Below are 14,866 nucleotides of genomic sequence, written 5' to 3'. Positions count from 1 at the left end.
TGCACTACAATATTTTGCATACACGTTCTCTTTAAAAACAAAAAACTTAAAACTTTACTTACTCTTAAAGAGAAAAAAGATAGTAATAAAAGTAGAAGCCTTATGTCACATGTGACATCACCCCCGCAGCCAATCACTGGTCTCAGTGGTGATTTAGATGGCACAAATTGCTGAGTCCACCAATTGGCTGCAGCGCTAACAAGTGCTGTAGCCATGATGTCATTGTCATTATGATTCACTCATAGTGCTGGATGTGCAGAGAAATATACACTGCACTCTTAATAGCGAATTTGTTAGCCAAACAGTATACATATAACGCATTCTCACCTTGAATCTCATTGTGGCTCTTTCCACCAGTAGAAAATGGACATTTTCAGCATCTTCAGTAGCGATGTTCACCCAGTGCGACAACTTTCCTCTGCCTGCACCAAACTCTACAAAACAACGAGACTGGCCAAGTAAATCCAGTCTATCCAAGTGACCCAAAATAGAGCCCTGCAAAAAGAAAAGCATTTATTCCCTCTCTGGTTACATGTACAACATATTATACAAAGCTGATTAAGCAGAGTGAAAAATATTATATAATGGGTGAAGAAGGGAATTTTGTTTACTTACCGTAAATTCTTTTTCTTCTAGCTCCAATTGGGAGACCCAGACAATTGGGTGTATAGCTATGCCTCCGGAGGCCACACAAAGTATTACACTAAAAGTGTAAAGCCCCTCCCCTTCAGCCTATACACCCCCCGTACTGCTACGGGCTCATCAGTTTTGGTGCAAAAGCCAGAAGGAGGAAAAAATTATAAACTGGTTTAAAGTAAATTCAATCCGAAGGAATATCGGAGAACTGAAACCATTTAACATGAACAACATGTGTATACAAAAAACAGGGGCGGGTGCTGGGTCTCCCAATTGGAGCTAGAAGAAAAGGAATTTACGGTAAGTAAACAAAATTCCCTTCTTCTTTGTCGCTCCTAATTGGGAGACCCAGACAATTGGGACGTCCAAAAGCAGTCCCTGGGTGGGTAAATAATACCTCATAATAGAGCCGTAACGGCTCCGTCCTACAGGTGGGCAACTGCCGCCTGAAGGACTCGCCTACCTAGGCTGGCATCTGCCGAAGCATAGGTATGCATCTGATAGTGTTTCGTGAAAGTGTGCAGGCTCGACCAGGTAGCTTAATAAAGAAATTTGACCTAGTCTTATATTCATTGCGATCATAAATAAAGGCAAGATGCACAATAATGTTTTGCAAAAATACAAAAATATTTTTATTTTTAATTGCATACGTGATTAGAGAGAACATACACAAACAAAAAGTGAATTAAAATCAACACAACAAACAAGATGGACGGTGTGGTAGGTAGGGGGCTTCTCTTATTGTAATTCATAATATAAGAACTTCCAACAATCAAGGGTATGAGATTCTCTCTGTAATGGATATTAATTGAAGACCTCAAATAATGGTTTGGAGAGAGTCATAGTCCTATATTAATAATGAATATATATAGCCGTTATTGCAATATAGCAAAATCAACCTTACATATTTGCATACAAATAAAGCAGATGGAAAATCAGTTACAAAGTCATAATATCACTATGTAAGAGTTAATCAATAATAGATCTGATATGCCATCTGCCAATAGTACTAATAAAGGCTATCGCAGAGGGTAGATAAATAGTTCAAGACAAAGTAGTTCTACAAAATACAGCAGCGGCCGTCATATAAGATATACCGGGTTAATTAATATGTCCTGTGCCAGGTGTATCTACAACAATTAGCATAAAATAACAAATAGACCGATATATCACTTGCCATATATCACTTGAATATATATAGCCATTATTGCAGTATAGCAAAATTAACCCTATATATTTACATGCAAATGAAGCAGATGGAAAATCAGTTACAAAGTCATAATATCACCATGTAAGAGTTAATCAATAGTAGGTCTGATATGCCATCTGCCAATAGTACTTATGAAGGCCACCGCAAAGAACAGATAGATAATTCAGAACAAAGTAGTTCTACAGAATACAGCGGCGGCCGTCATATAAAACATACAGGGTTAATTAATATATACTGTGCCAGGTGTATCTACAGCAATTAGTATAAGATAACAGATAAACCGATATATCACTTGCAGGAAGTACTAATCAAAGCTGCCGTGAAAAGCAGTGCAGATTTAAGGATTAAATAATCCCATAAGACACAGCAGCAACTTAACTTGCAGTTAGTAGTATAGATACAGCAATTAGCATAAGATAACAGATAAATCAATATATCATTTGCAAGAGATACTGATCAGAGCTGCCGTGAAAAGCAGTGTAGATTTAAGGATTAAATAATCCTGTAAGAGGCGGCAGCAACTTAACTTGCAGTTAGTAGTGTAGATAACAATGAACCATATAGAGTATTTATACACATTTATTGGACATCCCTAGATGACCAAATTAAGGAGTAACGCCATTTTTCAATAAAATCAATCTTTATTTAAACATATTTTTTTAAAATATTTTAGCAAAAAAGGTACCGTATAAAAGAGAGGCACGGACAGGCACATAATTAGATCCCTATATTAGTAACTGGGATATTTACACCCAGGCAGGTAAATGTATATCTGATTACAGCCAAAAACCAAATATTAAATGAATCTAGTGATTATACCAATTATTAATACCAGTATACCATATTCATTGCTGCACAAATCTCCACATATATAATTTAAGACAAGTATCATATGCCATATGGACCAAGAGCAGACTCTGCGGTTCCACCTGCGTTTTTTCATCTGCAGTGCATAGATTTTTTCATGCAGGGTTCCTCCATGAATAATCTGTACTCATAAGAATAAATAAATAAAAGAGTATGGAGGTTCCCTAAGCACGAATCAATTCCATTGAATGCAGTATAAATTAATGAACGCACAAGGTGGTGTCAGCAGAGCCTGCTCAGGCTCACAGATTACATAGAATTCATGACACTTAGAAACATACAATGTGCAGCAACAAACCATCTATGATAACGACCGCACAAACCATGCAAGTCCAAAAATCAACTAGAGATTAGTGTAATTAGGCTGACAAAATACATGATAATATCATAATATTACATCACCTGACTGGGAAGTATCCTGCCGTGACCCTCGCACTCCGACACGTGTTTCACAAACAGCTTTCTCAAGGAGCGTGTCAGAGGTGAGGGGCGAGCAGATTATAAACATCAGATAACCAATAAGAGGTGCCAAAACCTGATTGCATTCAAACGTCACACCAGGAAACAGACTAATCCCATTAGCGGCGCATGACTGCAGTTGCTACGGACGCTTGAAAAGAGACCTCCCACGGATCGCGATCACGTGACCGTGACGTCATGACCCACACGGTGGTGAGTCATGGCAACCACAGCACGCTATCTGACGCGATGTGTGACGGTCAGTCGGCAGCAGTAGGAGTCATGCGCACTGGGTAATCTGTGATACTTAGAAAATAATACACACAACAGGACAGGAAGATTTCGATCATTCAAAAAACTTATTGTCAGAAAAACTATGCAATCGACTGCAAAAAGGCACATCATTAAATAGAAGGGAACCATATTATTATGCAAAGATATATAATTTTACAAAAAACACCCCATTATAACATACAATCAATATGATAGAGACCTATACAGTCAAGGGCACGTCTTTACATAGGAGGAGATCATATTATTATACAGTCATAAATGGATTTACAAATTCTAGAGAAAACACCCCATTATAACATACAGTCAATACAAAATAATTAAAGAGAACACTACTCCATAACACTTGTTCATATAATATATAATGATCCTGTCGGACGACTTGAAAGAGTAGCTCCTTCCCCTAGACATCAACGGTCATCACACGAAACCTTCCCAGGACATGTAGAAACAGCACACTCCATTGGTGAAATTAACCCGAATATATGGTGACCTAAATGAACTAAAAAAATAAACGATTAAAATAATAAAAAACAAAACCCACCAAACACATCTAACTAAAACCCAGGCATCCATACGCGAAGGATACAAGAGACACAAGAAACTACAAAATATCATGAGAACAAACACCTCAGAAGACCTCCCTCTTTTTTGGATACAACCAGGTTGATTACAGGAAGGCTGAAAAACCCATATTTTCGTTCAGCCCATTAGGAGTCAAGGTTCCCAGCCTATAAATCCACTTACTTTCAACCTGGGCAAGAAGCTTACCAAGATCCCCCCCTCTAGTACCGAGAGACACTAAATCAATACCTTTCGCTTTCAACAAGGAGGAATTACATCCATGATACTTTTTATAATGTCTTGGAATGGTTTTTAACAAATTTTCATCGGTGATGCTTTTAGCTTTCTCAATGTCCAGACAGTGCTCACGAATTCTAATTTTCAACTCCCTCGTGGTAAGTCCAATATATACCCTTTTGCATGGGCATTCAATCCTGTAAATCACACCTTTTGAGGAACACGTGATCCGATGTCTAATATCGAACTCACGTGATCCATCAAAATTGTGAAACTTCTTGGACTTAACAAGATTGGCACACGCCTTGCAAAGGCCACATGGGAAAAAACCAACTGGCAATGGTTGGCTGGACATGCTTGTTTGAAATGGTTCATAGTTACTATGAACAAGCATGTCCCTCAAGTTTTTACCACGTTTAGCCACAATAGATGGTCGTGATGGGAGAATTCTTTTTAGAACCGGATCCGTCAGTAAAATATTCCAATGTTTCTGGACTACTGTCCTCATTTTATCCCACTTATTATTGTAAGTGGTAATAAGACGCACTGTCTGGTCATTATTTGTTGTTTTCACCGTGTTGGAAAAAAGGAGAGAGTTTCTGGACGACCCCACTGCTCTCCTAAAACCATGCCTTATTGTCCTCCGACTATAACCTCTTGATTCAAAACTATGGGCCAGCTCCTCAGAGTGAGTCATAAAACTTGAATCATCGGAGCAAATTCTCCTAACCCTGAGGAACTGGCCGACAGGAATCCCCTTGATGGTATTTTTAGGGTGTGCAGATGATGCCAGTAGTAAGGAATTAGTGGCGGTTGGTTTACGGAAGACCTGAGTGGACAACAAACCGTCCGATGATGCCACAATTTTCAAATCCAAAAAATTGATTTCACGGCCATACTCAAATGTGAGTTTGATATTTAGATTGTTTTGATTCAAACTCTGCATGAATTCCTGTAAACCAACCACATCACCCTCCCAAATAAACCACACATCATCTATATACCTGATCCAATTCAAAACCTGATGAGTACATAGATTGTTGTCACTCACAAAAATCTGCCGCTCCCACGCCCCCAAAAAAAGGTTGGCGTAGGATGGTGCACAGCAGGCACCCATAGCAGTACCCTGGGTTTGTAGATACACCTTTCCATTGAATATGAAGATGTTATGTGTCAGTATATACTCAAGTAAGACTAAAATCAAGTCCGCCGTGGGACGTGCAATATTACTAGACTCAAGGTACCAAGAGACAGCCCTCAGACCATCCGGATGCCTAATGGAGGTATATAGAGATTCAATGTCAGCAGACACCATCATCATATTATCCTCCAGGTGAATCCCATCCAGACGTCTGAGCGCTGCCGTGGTATCCTGAATGTAAGATGGTAACTCACATACCAACGGCTTCAAATAATAGTCAATTACTTGACACACCAATTCAATGAGGCTACCATTCCCAGATATTATGGGTCTGCCAGGGGGATTAATTGGATCCTTGTGAATTTTTGGAATCAGGTACAAAGCCGGGAGACGTGGATGAAGTTTCTTAACAGTATCAAGGAATTTTTTAGGAATAATTCCCTTGTCATATGCTTGTTCCAAGATCACAACTAAGGAGCTATGAAAAGTAGAGGTGGGATTATATGGTAATTTCCGGTAACATTTAGTATCTCCCAACAATTTGTTAGCCTGCTCTTCATACTTGTCACACGGCCAAATAACAAGGTTGCCGCCTTTATCAGCTGGCTTGATAATGACATCCCGCCAGGATTGTAACTCTTTCAAACCAGCCCACTCATCTTTAGTAAGATTCCGGGCTGGTGAAGGTGAGGCGGCCAACTCTTCAATTTCTTGAGAGACCATTTTCGTAAACACCTCTAAGGCCGGACAAATACTCAAGCTTGGGAATTTTTTAGATTTATTCATAAGCTGTAACGGGAAATTACCAACCTCATTCTCTGAGCTCTCCTCCTCCAAAGATTGTAAAATTGAAAGTGCCTCTTGCTCCTCCCTAGTGGTGAAGATATCAGAAGCTTGAGTCTTATGATGCAATTTTTTAAGCAGGATTTTTCTTGAAAAAAGGTGAATATCTTTCACCGCTGTGAACGCGTCTAGGGGATTAGAAGGGGAAAAAGTTAATCCCTTTTCTAATAAAGAAATTTGTACATCTGAGAGCATGTGTTGAGAAAGATTAATTACCTGCGGCCCATCCTTACGTTTGTCCCTCGGATTGAAGATATCATATCCTTTACGTTTCCCTCTGTATCCATTATATGAGGGATCTCTGGGACCTTCTGAGCCGCTTGTAGACACATTGCTCTCAGATGCAGAATTCAACGATTGATTAGAGGCAAATCTGGAAGTAGCCATCTTGGATTCCTTCTTTATCTGCCATTTATAAATTTTTTTACTCTCAAAATCTTGGATATCGCGCTGATATTTTTTCAATTTATCAGTGCTGATCTCCTTCTCCCACCGTTCAAAATCCTTATCCAGGCTCGCAAAAAGTTCTTGTAGGTCATCCTTAGATAGATCTTTTTGAAGGCCCTCCTCAAGTTCCTTTATCTCCTCCTCTAATTTAAGCAAGGTAATTTTATTCTTTTCGTTTATAATTTTCATAAATTCAAACGAACATTTTGCAGCAGCCTTCTGCCATCTTAGGATCAAATCTTCCTGCTCCAGATCAAAGCTAGGATATAAATGAATCCTAAGACCCCGGGGGATGATTTCTTGCTCACAATATCGCTCAAGGGAGTTACTTGTCCACCAAATTTTTGTTTTTTTATGTAAAACATTCCTGTATCTCTTGATACTATCTTTGCATGATGACTGGGGTAAAATCACACCGGTACCCTTGCTAAATATAGTAGAGGCTTTGGACAGCCAGCTGGTTTCCCTGGCTTTGAAATCCATTGTGGAATGGGACCAACTGTTCAAAAAACAGCAAAAATATACAATTAACAACCTCATGTCCTATTAGTTACCTACTAGCACTCCAAGATACATGATTTATACACATTTATTGGACATCCCTAGATGACCAAATTAAGGAGTAACGCCATTTTTCAATAAAATCAATCTTTATTTAAACATATTTTTTTAAAATATTTTAGCAAAAAAGGTACCGTATAAAAGAGAGGCACGGACAGGCACATAATTAGATCCCTATATTAGTAACTGGGATATTTACACCCAGGCAGGTAAATGTATATCTGATTACAGCCAAAAACCAAATATTAAATGAATCTAGTGATTATACCAATTATTAATACCAGTATACCATATTCATTGCTGCACAAATCTCCACATATATAATTTAAGACAAGTATCATATGCCATATGGACCAAGAGCAGACTCTGCGGTTCCACCTGCGTTTTTTCATCTGCAGTGCATAGATTTTTTCATGCAGGGTTCCTCCATGAATAATCTGTACTCATAAGAATAAATAAATAAAAGAGTATGGAGGTTCCCTAAGCACGAATCAATTCCATTGAATGCAGTATAAATTAATGAACGCACAAGGTGGTGTCAGCAGAGCCTGCTCAGGCTCACAGATTACATAGAATTCATGACACTTAGAAACATACAATGTGCAGCAACAAACCATCTATGATAACGACCGCACAAACCATGCAAGTCCAAAAATCAACTAGAGATTAGTGTAATTAGGCTGACAAAATACATGATAATATCATAATATTACATCACCTGACTGGGAAGTATCCTGCCGTGACCCTCGCACTCCGACACGTGTTTCACAAACAGCTTTCTCAAGGAGGAATAGGATCAGGCACTATAAAAGAAAGGGTTTAATGATGCCATTAGTTTTAAACCCTTTCTTTTATAGTGCCTGATCCTATTCCGCCTCCTATTTCTATCTACAAATCAATAAAGCCTTGTGCATGAAATTCATACTGTAATTATTATGTTTTATATGTTTTACATATAATCTCTGGTTAAGTGGTTGCTATGCATCCTTGCTAAAATCATGTTTTTAATTTTGTTTTTTAATTTTATTCATAGATCTGACTGCTTATTTCTCCACCTTGTCTATAATTATGGCTGAAGAAATCATCTTGGGCAACATATCCATAATAAAGGCCACAATGGATCTAAGAAGATCTTCTAATAATCTATCTATATTGTTATGATCTGTACTTTCTGACCACACAATTTAGTTCAATATATATATATGTATATTATATCCATTGGATTCATTGTTCTGCATTTGCCCTTCTATTTGCCCACTCTCTGACGTAATTTTGGCTTCCTGCCTGTGCGCGCGCCGGCTCCCTGATGTCTCTCCTCCCGGCGCCCGGCGTCCAATTGGATACACGTGGTTGTGCATGCGCATCACGTTCTTCCTGGACGCCGACGTGCTGGATGGGACGGACATCCGCGAGCCGGCGCGCGCCGCCATAGGCTGGCAAGTACTACATGTGGGAGATTTAAGCAACCAGGTACACAGCCTCCACACCTCCGGACGAAGCAGTTGTGAAACGCGCGTCGAGGTGTGGGCGGTGTGTCCTGGTGGGGGCATTATCTTGGAGAGTATCATCTCCCCTTCACTGAGCTTCCTCCATTCTGGCCGAGTATACCTAATCCCTTTGGGATATCATCTAATCACTGGTTCTGAATGACCATTCATTTCCTTGTTATCTTATGCCGTTTGTTATGGACATACTTGGCACAGGATGTACTAATTAACTTTGCATACTCTATATGGTTCATTGTTATCTACACTACTAACTGCAAGTTAAGTTGCTGCCATGTCTTACAGGATTATTTAATCCTTAAATCTACACTGCTTTTCACGGCAGCTCTGATCAGTATCTCTTGCAAATGATATATTGATTTATCTGTTATCTTATGCTAATTGCTGTATCTATACTACTAACTGCAAGTTAAAGGTCCAGTCACACAACGATAGGGATCGCTGGTAAGTTGCTAGGAGGTTGCTGGTGAGCTGTCACACTGCGACGCTCCAGCGATCCCACCAGCAACCTGACCTGGCAGGGATCGCTGGAGCGTGGCTACACGAGTTGCTGGTGAGCTCACCAGCAACCAGTGACCAGCCCCCAGTCTCCTAGTTACAGCACACATCAGGTTAATTAACCCGATGTGTGCTGCAGCTAAATGTGCACAGAGCAGGGAGCAGCGCACACTGCTTAGTGCTGGCTCCTTGCTCTCCTAGTTACAGCACACATCGGGTTAATTACCTGATGTGTGCTGCAGCTACATGTGCACAGAGCAGGAGCCGGCACTGACAGTGAGAGCGGAGGAGGCTGGTATCAAAGGTAAATATCGGGTAACCAAGGACAGGGCTTCTTGGTTACCCGATGTTTACATTGGTTACCAGCCTCAGCAGAAGCTGGCTCCCTGCTCACTGCACATTAGTTGTTGCTGTCTCGCTGTCACACACAGCGATCTGTGCTTCACAGCAGGACAGCAACAACTAAAAAATGGCCCAGGACATTCAGCAACAACCAACGACCTCACAGCAGGGGCCAGGTTGTTGCTGGATGTCACACACAGCAACATCGCTAGCAACGTCACAAAAGTTGTTCGTTACCAGCGATGTTGCTAGCGATGTTGCTTAGTGTGACGGGGCCTTTAGTTGCTGCTGTGTCTTATGGGATTATTTAATCCTTAAATCTACACTGCTTTTCACGGCAGCTTTGATTAGTACTTCCTGCAAGTGATATATCGGTTTATCTGTTATCTTATACTAATTGCTGTAGATACACCTGACACAGGATATATTAATTAACCCTGTATGTTTTATATGACGGCCGCCGCTGTATTCTGTAGAACTACTTTGTTCTGAATTATCTATCTGTTCTTTGCGGTGGCCTTCATAAGTACTATTGGCAGATGGCATATCAGACCTACTATTGATTAACTCTTACATGGTGATATTATGACTTTGTAACTGATTTTCCATCTGCTTCATTTGCATGTAAATATATAGGGTTAATTTTGCTATACTGCAATAATGGCTATATATATTCAAGTGATATATGGCAAGTGATATATCGGTCTATTTGTTATTTTATGCTAATTGTTGTAGATACACCTGGCACAGGACATATTAATTAACCCGGTATATCTTATATGACGGCCGCTGCTGTATTTTGTAGAACTACTTTGTCTTGAACTATTTATCTACCCTCTGCGATAGCCTTTATTAGTACTATTGGCAGATGGCATATCAGATCTATTATTGATTAACTCTTACATAGTGATATTATGACTTTGTAACTGATTTTCCATCTGCTTTATTTGTATGCAAATATGTAAGGTTGATTTTGCTATATTGCAATAACGGCTATATATATTCATTATTAATATAGGACTATGACTCTCTCCAAACCATTATTTGAGGTCTTCAATTAATATCCATTACAGAGAGAATCTCATACCCTTGATTGTTGGAAGTTCTTATATTATGAATTACAATAAGAGAAGCCCCCTACCTACCACACCGTCCATCTTGTTTGTTGTGTTGATTTTAATTCACTTTTTGTTTGTGTATGTTCTCTCTAATCACGTATGCAATTAAAAATAAAAATATTTTTGTATTTTTGCAAAACATTATTGTGCATCTTGCCTTTATTTATGATCGCAATGAATATAAGACTAGGTCAAATTTCTTTATTAATATATGTTATGGTGACTTCAGTCATTTCTAATAATTAACAAATATCATGCATTTCTGTATTCTATTGTTAATAATTTCGACCAGGTAGCTGCCTGACACATCTGCTGAGCCGTAGCCTGGTGTCGCAAGGCCCAGGACGCTCCCACGGCCCTGGTAGAATGGGCCTTCAGTCCTGAGGGAACCGGAAGCCCCGAGGAACGGTAAGCTTCGAGAATTGGTTCCTTGATCCACCGAGCCAGGGTTGATTTGGAAGCTTGTGTCCCTTTACGCTGGCCAGCGACAAGGACAAAGAGAGCATCGGAGCGGCGCAGGGGCGCCGTACGAGAAATGTAGAGTCTGAGTGCTCTCACCAGATCTAACAAGTGCAAATCCTTTTCACATTGGTGAACTGGATGAGGAGAAAACGAGGGTAAGGAGATGTCCTGATTGAGATGAAAAGTGGGCAAGGCAAATGGCCAGGGAGAAAACGCCTGAGCAGAGCACCACGACAGGAATATTTTCCACGTCCTGTGGTAGATCTTGGCGGACGTTGGTTTCCTAGCCTGTCTCATAGTGGCAATGACCTCTTGAGATAATCCTGAAGACGCTAGGATCCAGGACTCAATGGCCACACAGTCAGGTTGAGGGCCGCAGAATTCAGATGGAAAAACGGCCCTTGAGACAACAAGTCTGGTCGGTCTGGTAGTGGCCACGGTTGACCCACCGTGAGATGCCACAGATCCGGGTACCACGACCTCCTCGGCCAGTCTGGAGCGACGAGGATGACGCGGCGGCAGTCGGCCCTGATCTTGCGTAACACTCTGGGCAACAGAGCCAGAGGAAGAAACACATAAGGAAGCTGAAACTGCGACCAATCCTGAACTAAGGCGTCTGCCGCCAGAGCTCTGTGATCTTGAGATCGAGCCATGAATGTTGGGACCTTGTTGTTGTGCCGTGACGCCATTAGGTCGACGTCCGGCATCCCCCAGCGGCAACAGATCTCCTGAAACACGTCCGGGTGAAGGGACCATTCCCCTGCGTCCATGCCCTGGCGACTGAGAAAGTCTGCTTCCCAGTTTTCTACGCCCGGGATGTGAACTGCGGATATGGTGGATGCTGTGGCTTCCACCCACAGCAGAATCCTCCGGACTTCCTGGAAGGCTTGCCGACTGCGTGTCCCACCTTGGTGGTTGATGTAAGCCACCGCTGTGGAGTTGTCCGACTGAATTCGGATCTGCTTGCCTTCCAGCCACTGCTGGAACGCTTTTAGGGCAAGATACACTGCCCTGATCTCCAGAACATTGATCTGAAGTGAGGACTCTTGCTGAGTCCACGTACCCTGAGCCCTGTGGTGGAGAAAAACTGCTCCCCACCCTGACAGGCTGGCGTCCGTCGTGACCACCGCCCAGGATGGGGGTAGGAAGGATTTCCCTTTCGATAATGAGGTGGGAAGAAGCCACCACCGAAGGGAAGCTTTGGTTGCTTGAGAGAGGGAGACGTTCCTGTCTAGGGACGTCGGCCTCCTGTCCCACTTGCGTAGGATGTCCCATTGAAGAGGACGCAGGTGAAACTGCGCGAAAGGGACTGCTTCCATTGCTGCCACCATCTTCCCTAGGAAGTGCATGAGGTGCCTCAAGGGGTGTGACCGACCTTGAAGGAGAGATTGTACCCCTGTGTGTAGTGAACGCTGTTTGTCCAGCGGAAGCTTCACTATCGCTGGAAGAGTATGAAACTCCATGCCAAGATATGTCAGTGATTGGACCGGTGTCAGATTTGACTTTGGAAAATTGATGATCCACCCGAAACTCTGGAGAATCTCCAGAGTAACGTTGAGGCTGTGTTGGCATGCCTCTTGAGAGGGTGCCTTGACCAGCAGATCGTCTAAGTAAGGTATCACTGAGTGACCCTGAGAGTGGAGGACCGCAACTACTGTCGCCATGACCTTGGTGAAAACCCTTGGGGCTGTCGCCAGGCCGAACGGCAGTGCCGCGAACTGAAGGTGTTCGTCTCCTATGGCGAAGCGCAAGAAGCGCTGATGCTCTGGAGCAATTGGTACGTGGAGATAAGCATCCTTGATATCGATCGATGCTAGGAAACCTCCTTGGGACATTGAGGCGATGACGGAGCGGAGGGATTCCATCCGGAACCGCCTGGTCCTTACGTGTTTGTTGAGCAGTTTTAGGTCCAAAACAGGACGGAAGGACCCGTCCTTCTTTGGAACCACAAACAGGTTGGAGTAGAAACCGTGACCCTGTTGCTGAAGAGGAACCGGGACCACCACTCCTTCTGCCTTCAGAATGCCCACCGCCTGCAGAAGAGCCTCGGCTCGCTCGGGAGGTGGAGATGTTCTGAAGAATCGAGTCGGAGGACGAGAGCTGAACTCTATCCTGTAACCGTGAGACAAAATGTCTCTCACCCAACGGTCTTTTACTTGTGGCAGCCAGGTGTCGCAAAAGCGGGAGAGCTTGCCACCGACCGAGGATGCGGTGTGAGGAGGCCGTAAGTCATGAGGAAGCCGCCTTGGTAGCGGCACCTCCGGCGGTCTTTTTAGGGCGTGATTTAGACCGCCATGCGTCGGCGTTCCTCTGATCCTTCTGAGGCCTTTTGGACGAGGAGAATTGTGACCTGCCCGCACCCCGAAAGGACCGAAACCTCGACTGTCCCCTCCTCTGTTGGGGTGTTTTTGGTTTGGCTTGGGGTAAGGATGTTTCCTTTCCCTTGGATTGTTTGATGATTTCATCCAATCTCTCACCAAACAAACGGTCGCCAGAAAATGGCAATCCAGTTAAGCACTTTATGGAAGCCGAATCTGCCTCCCATTCCCGCAGCCACAAGGCCCTGCGTATTACCACCGAACTGGCGGCTGCAACCGCCGTACGGGTCGCAGAGTCCCGGACAGCATTAATAGCGTAGGACGCAAATGCCGACGTTTGAGAGGTTATGGACGCCACCTGCGGCGCAGACGTACGTGAGTGCGTCAATTTGCGCCTGACCAGCTGAGATAGCTTGGAGTGCCCATACGGCTGCGAATGCTGGAGCAAAAGACGCGCCGATAGCTTCATAGATGGATTTCAACCAGAGCTCCATCTGTCTGTCAGTGGCATCCTTGAGTGAAGCTCCATCTTCCACTGCAACTATGGATCTAGCCGCCAGTCTGGAGATTGGAGGATCCACCTTGGGACACTGAGTCCAGCCCTTGACCACGTCAGGGGTAAAAGGGTAACGTGTATCCTTAAGGCGCTTGGAAAAACGCTTATCTGGATAAGCTCGGTGTTTCTGGACTGCCTCTCTGAAGTCAGAGTGGTCCAGAAACATACTCTTTGTACGCTTGGGAAACCTGAAACGGAATTTCTCCTGCTGAGAAGCTGACTCCTCCACTGGAGGAGCTGAGGGAGAAATATTCAACATTTCATTGATGGACGCAATAAGATCATTCACTATGGCGTCCCCATCAGGAGTATCAAGGTTGAGAGCGGCTTCAGGATCAGAATCCTGATCAGCTACCTCCGCTTCATCATACAGAGAGTCCTCTCGCTGAGACCCTGAACATTGTGATGATGTCGAGGGAATTTCATAGCGAGCTCGCTTAGTCGGTCTGGGGCTGCGGTCCGTGTCAGAGACCTCACCCTGGGATCCATGAGACACCCCGGGAAGACATTGCTGCTCCAACTGAGGGGAACCAGGGGACAATGATACCACAGTGCCCCTGGCTTGAGATGCCGGCCTGGACTGCAAGGCTTCTAATATCTTAGCCATAGTCTCAGAAAGTCTTTCAGTAAAAACTGCAAACTCCGTCCCTGTCACCTGGACAGTGTTAACAGGTGGTTCTCCCTGGGCCACCCCTAGCAGAGGCTCCGGCTGAGAAAGTGCCACAGGGGCCGAGCATTGCACACAATGAGGGTCAGTGGAACCTGCCGGCAGTATAGCCGTACATGCTGCACAGGCAGCATAGTAAGTCTG

The 14,866-nt window shown here is 43.2% G+C and overlaps 1 protein-coding gene and 1 long non-coding RNA gene across 2 annotated transcripts in view; both read right to left on the bottom strand.

The window, feature by feature from the left end:
- TRMT13 (tRNA methyltransferase 13) overlaps positions 1-14,866 on the bottom strand; it is a 55,032-nt gene that overhangs the window by 9,716 nt on the left and 30,450 nt on the right. The window contains exon 7 of the mRNA XM_075322127.1: positions 328-495. Coding sequence (XP_075178242.1) covers positions 328-495 — 168 coding nt within the window. The remainder of the gene's footprint in view (positions 1-327; positions 496-14,866) is intronic.
- LOC142250153 (uncharacterized) lies at positions 1,336-7,997 on the bottom strand. Its single transcript, XR_012725120.1, has 3 exons — positions 6,465-7,997; positions 6,216-6,376; positions 1,336-3,965 (listed from the first exon to the last, which is right to left on the bottom strand). It is a non-coding gene; the product is annotated as an uncharacterized LOC142250153 (long non-coding RNA).

The sequence above is a fragment of the Anomaloglossus baeobatrachus genome, chromosome 8 (assembly GCF_048569485.1).
Source record: "Anomaloglossus baeobatrachus isolate aAnoBae1 chromosome 8, aAnoBae1.hap1, whole genome shotgun sequence".
NCBI lineage: Eukaryota > Metazoa > Chordata > Amphibia > Anura > Aromobatidae > Anomaloglossus > Anomaloglossus baeobatrachus.
This window is presented reverse-complemented; position numbering and strand designations above follow the sequence as displayed.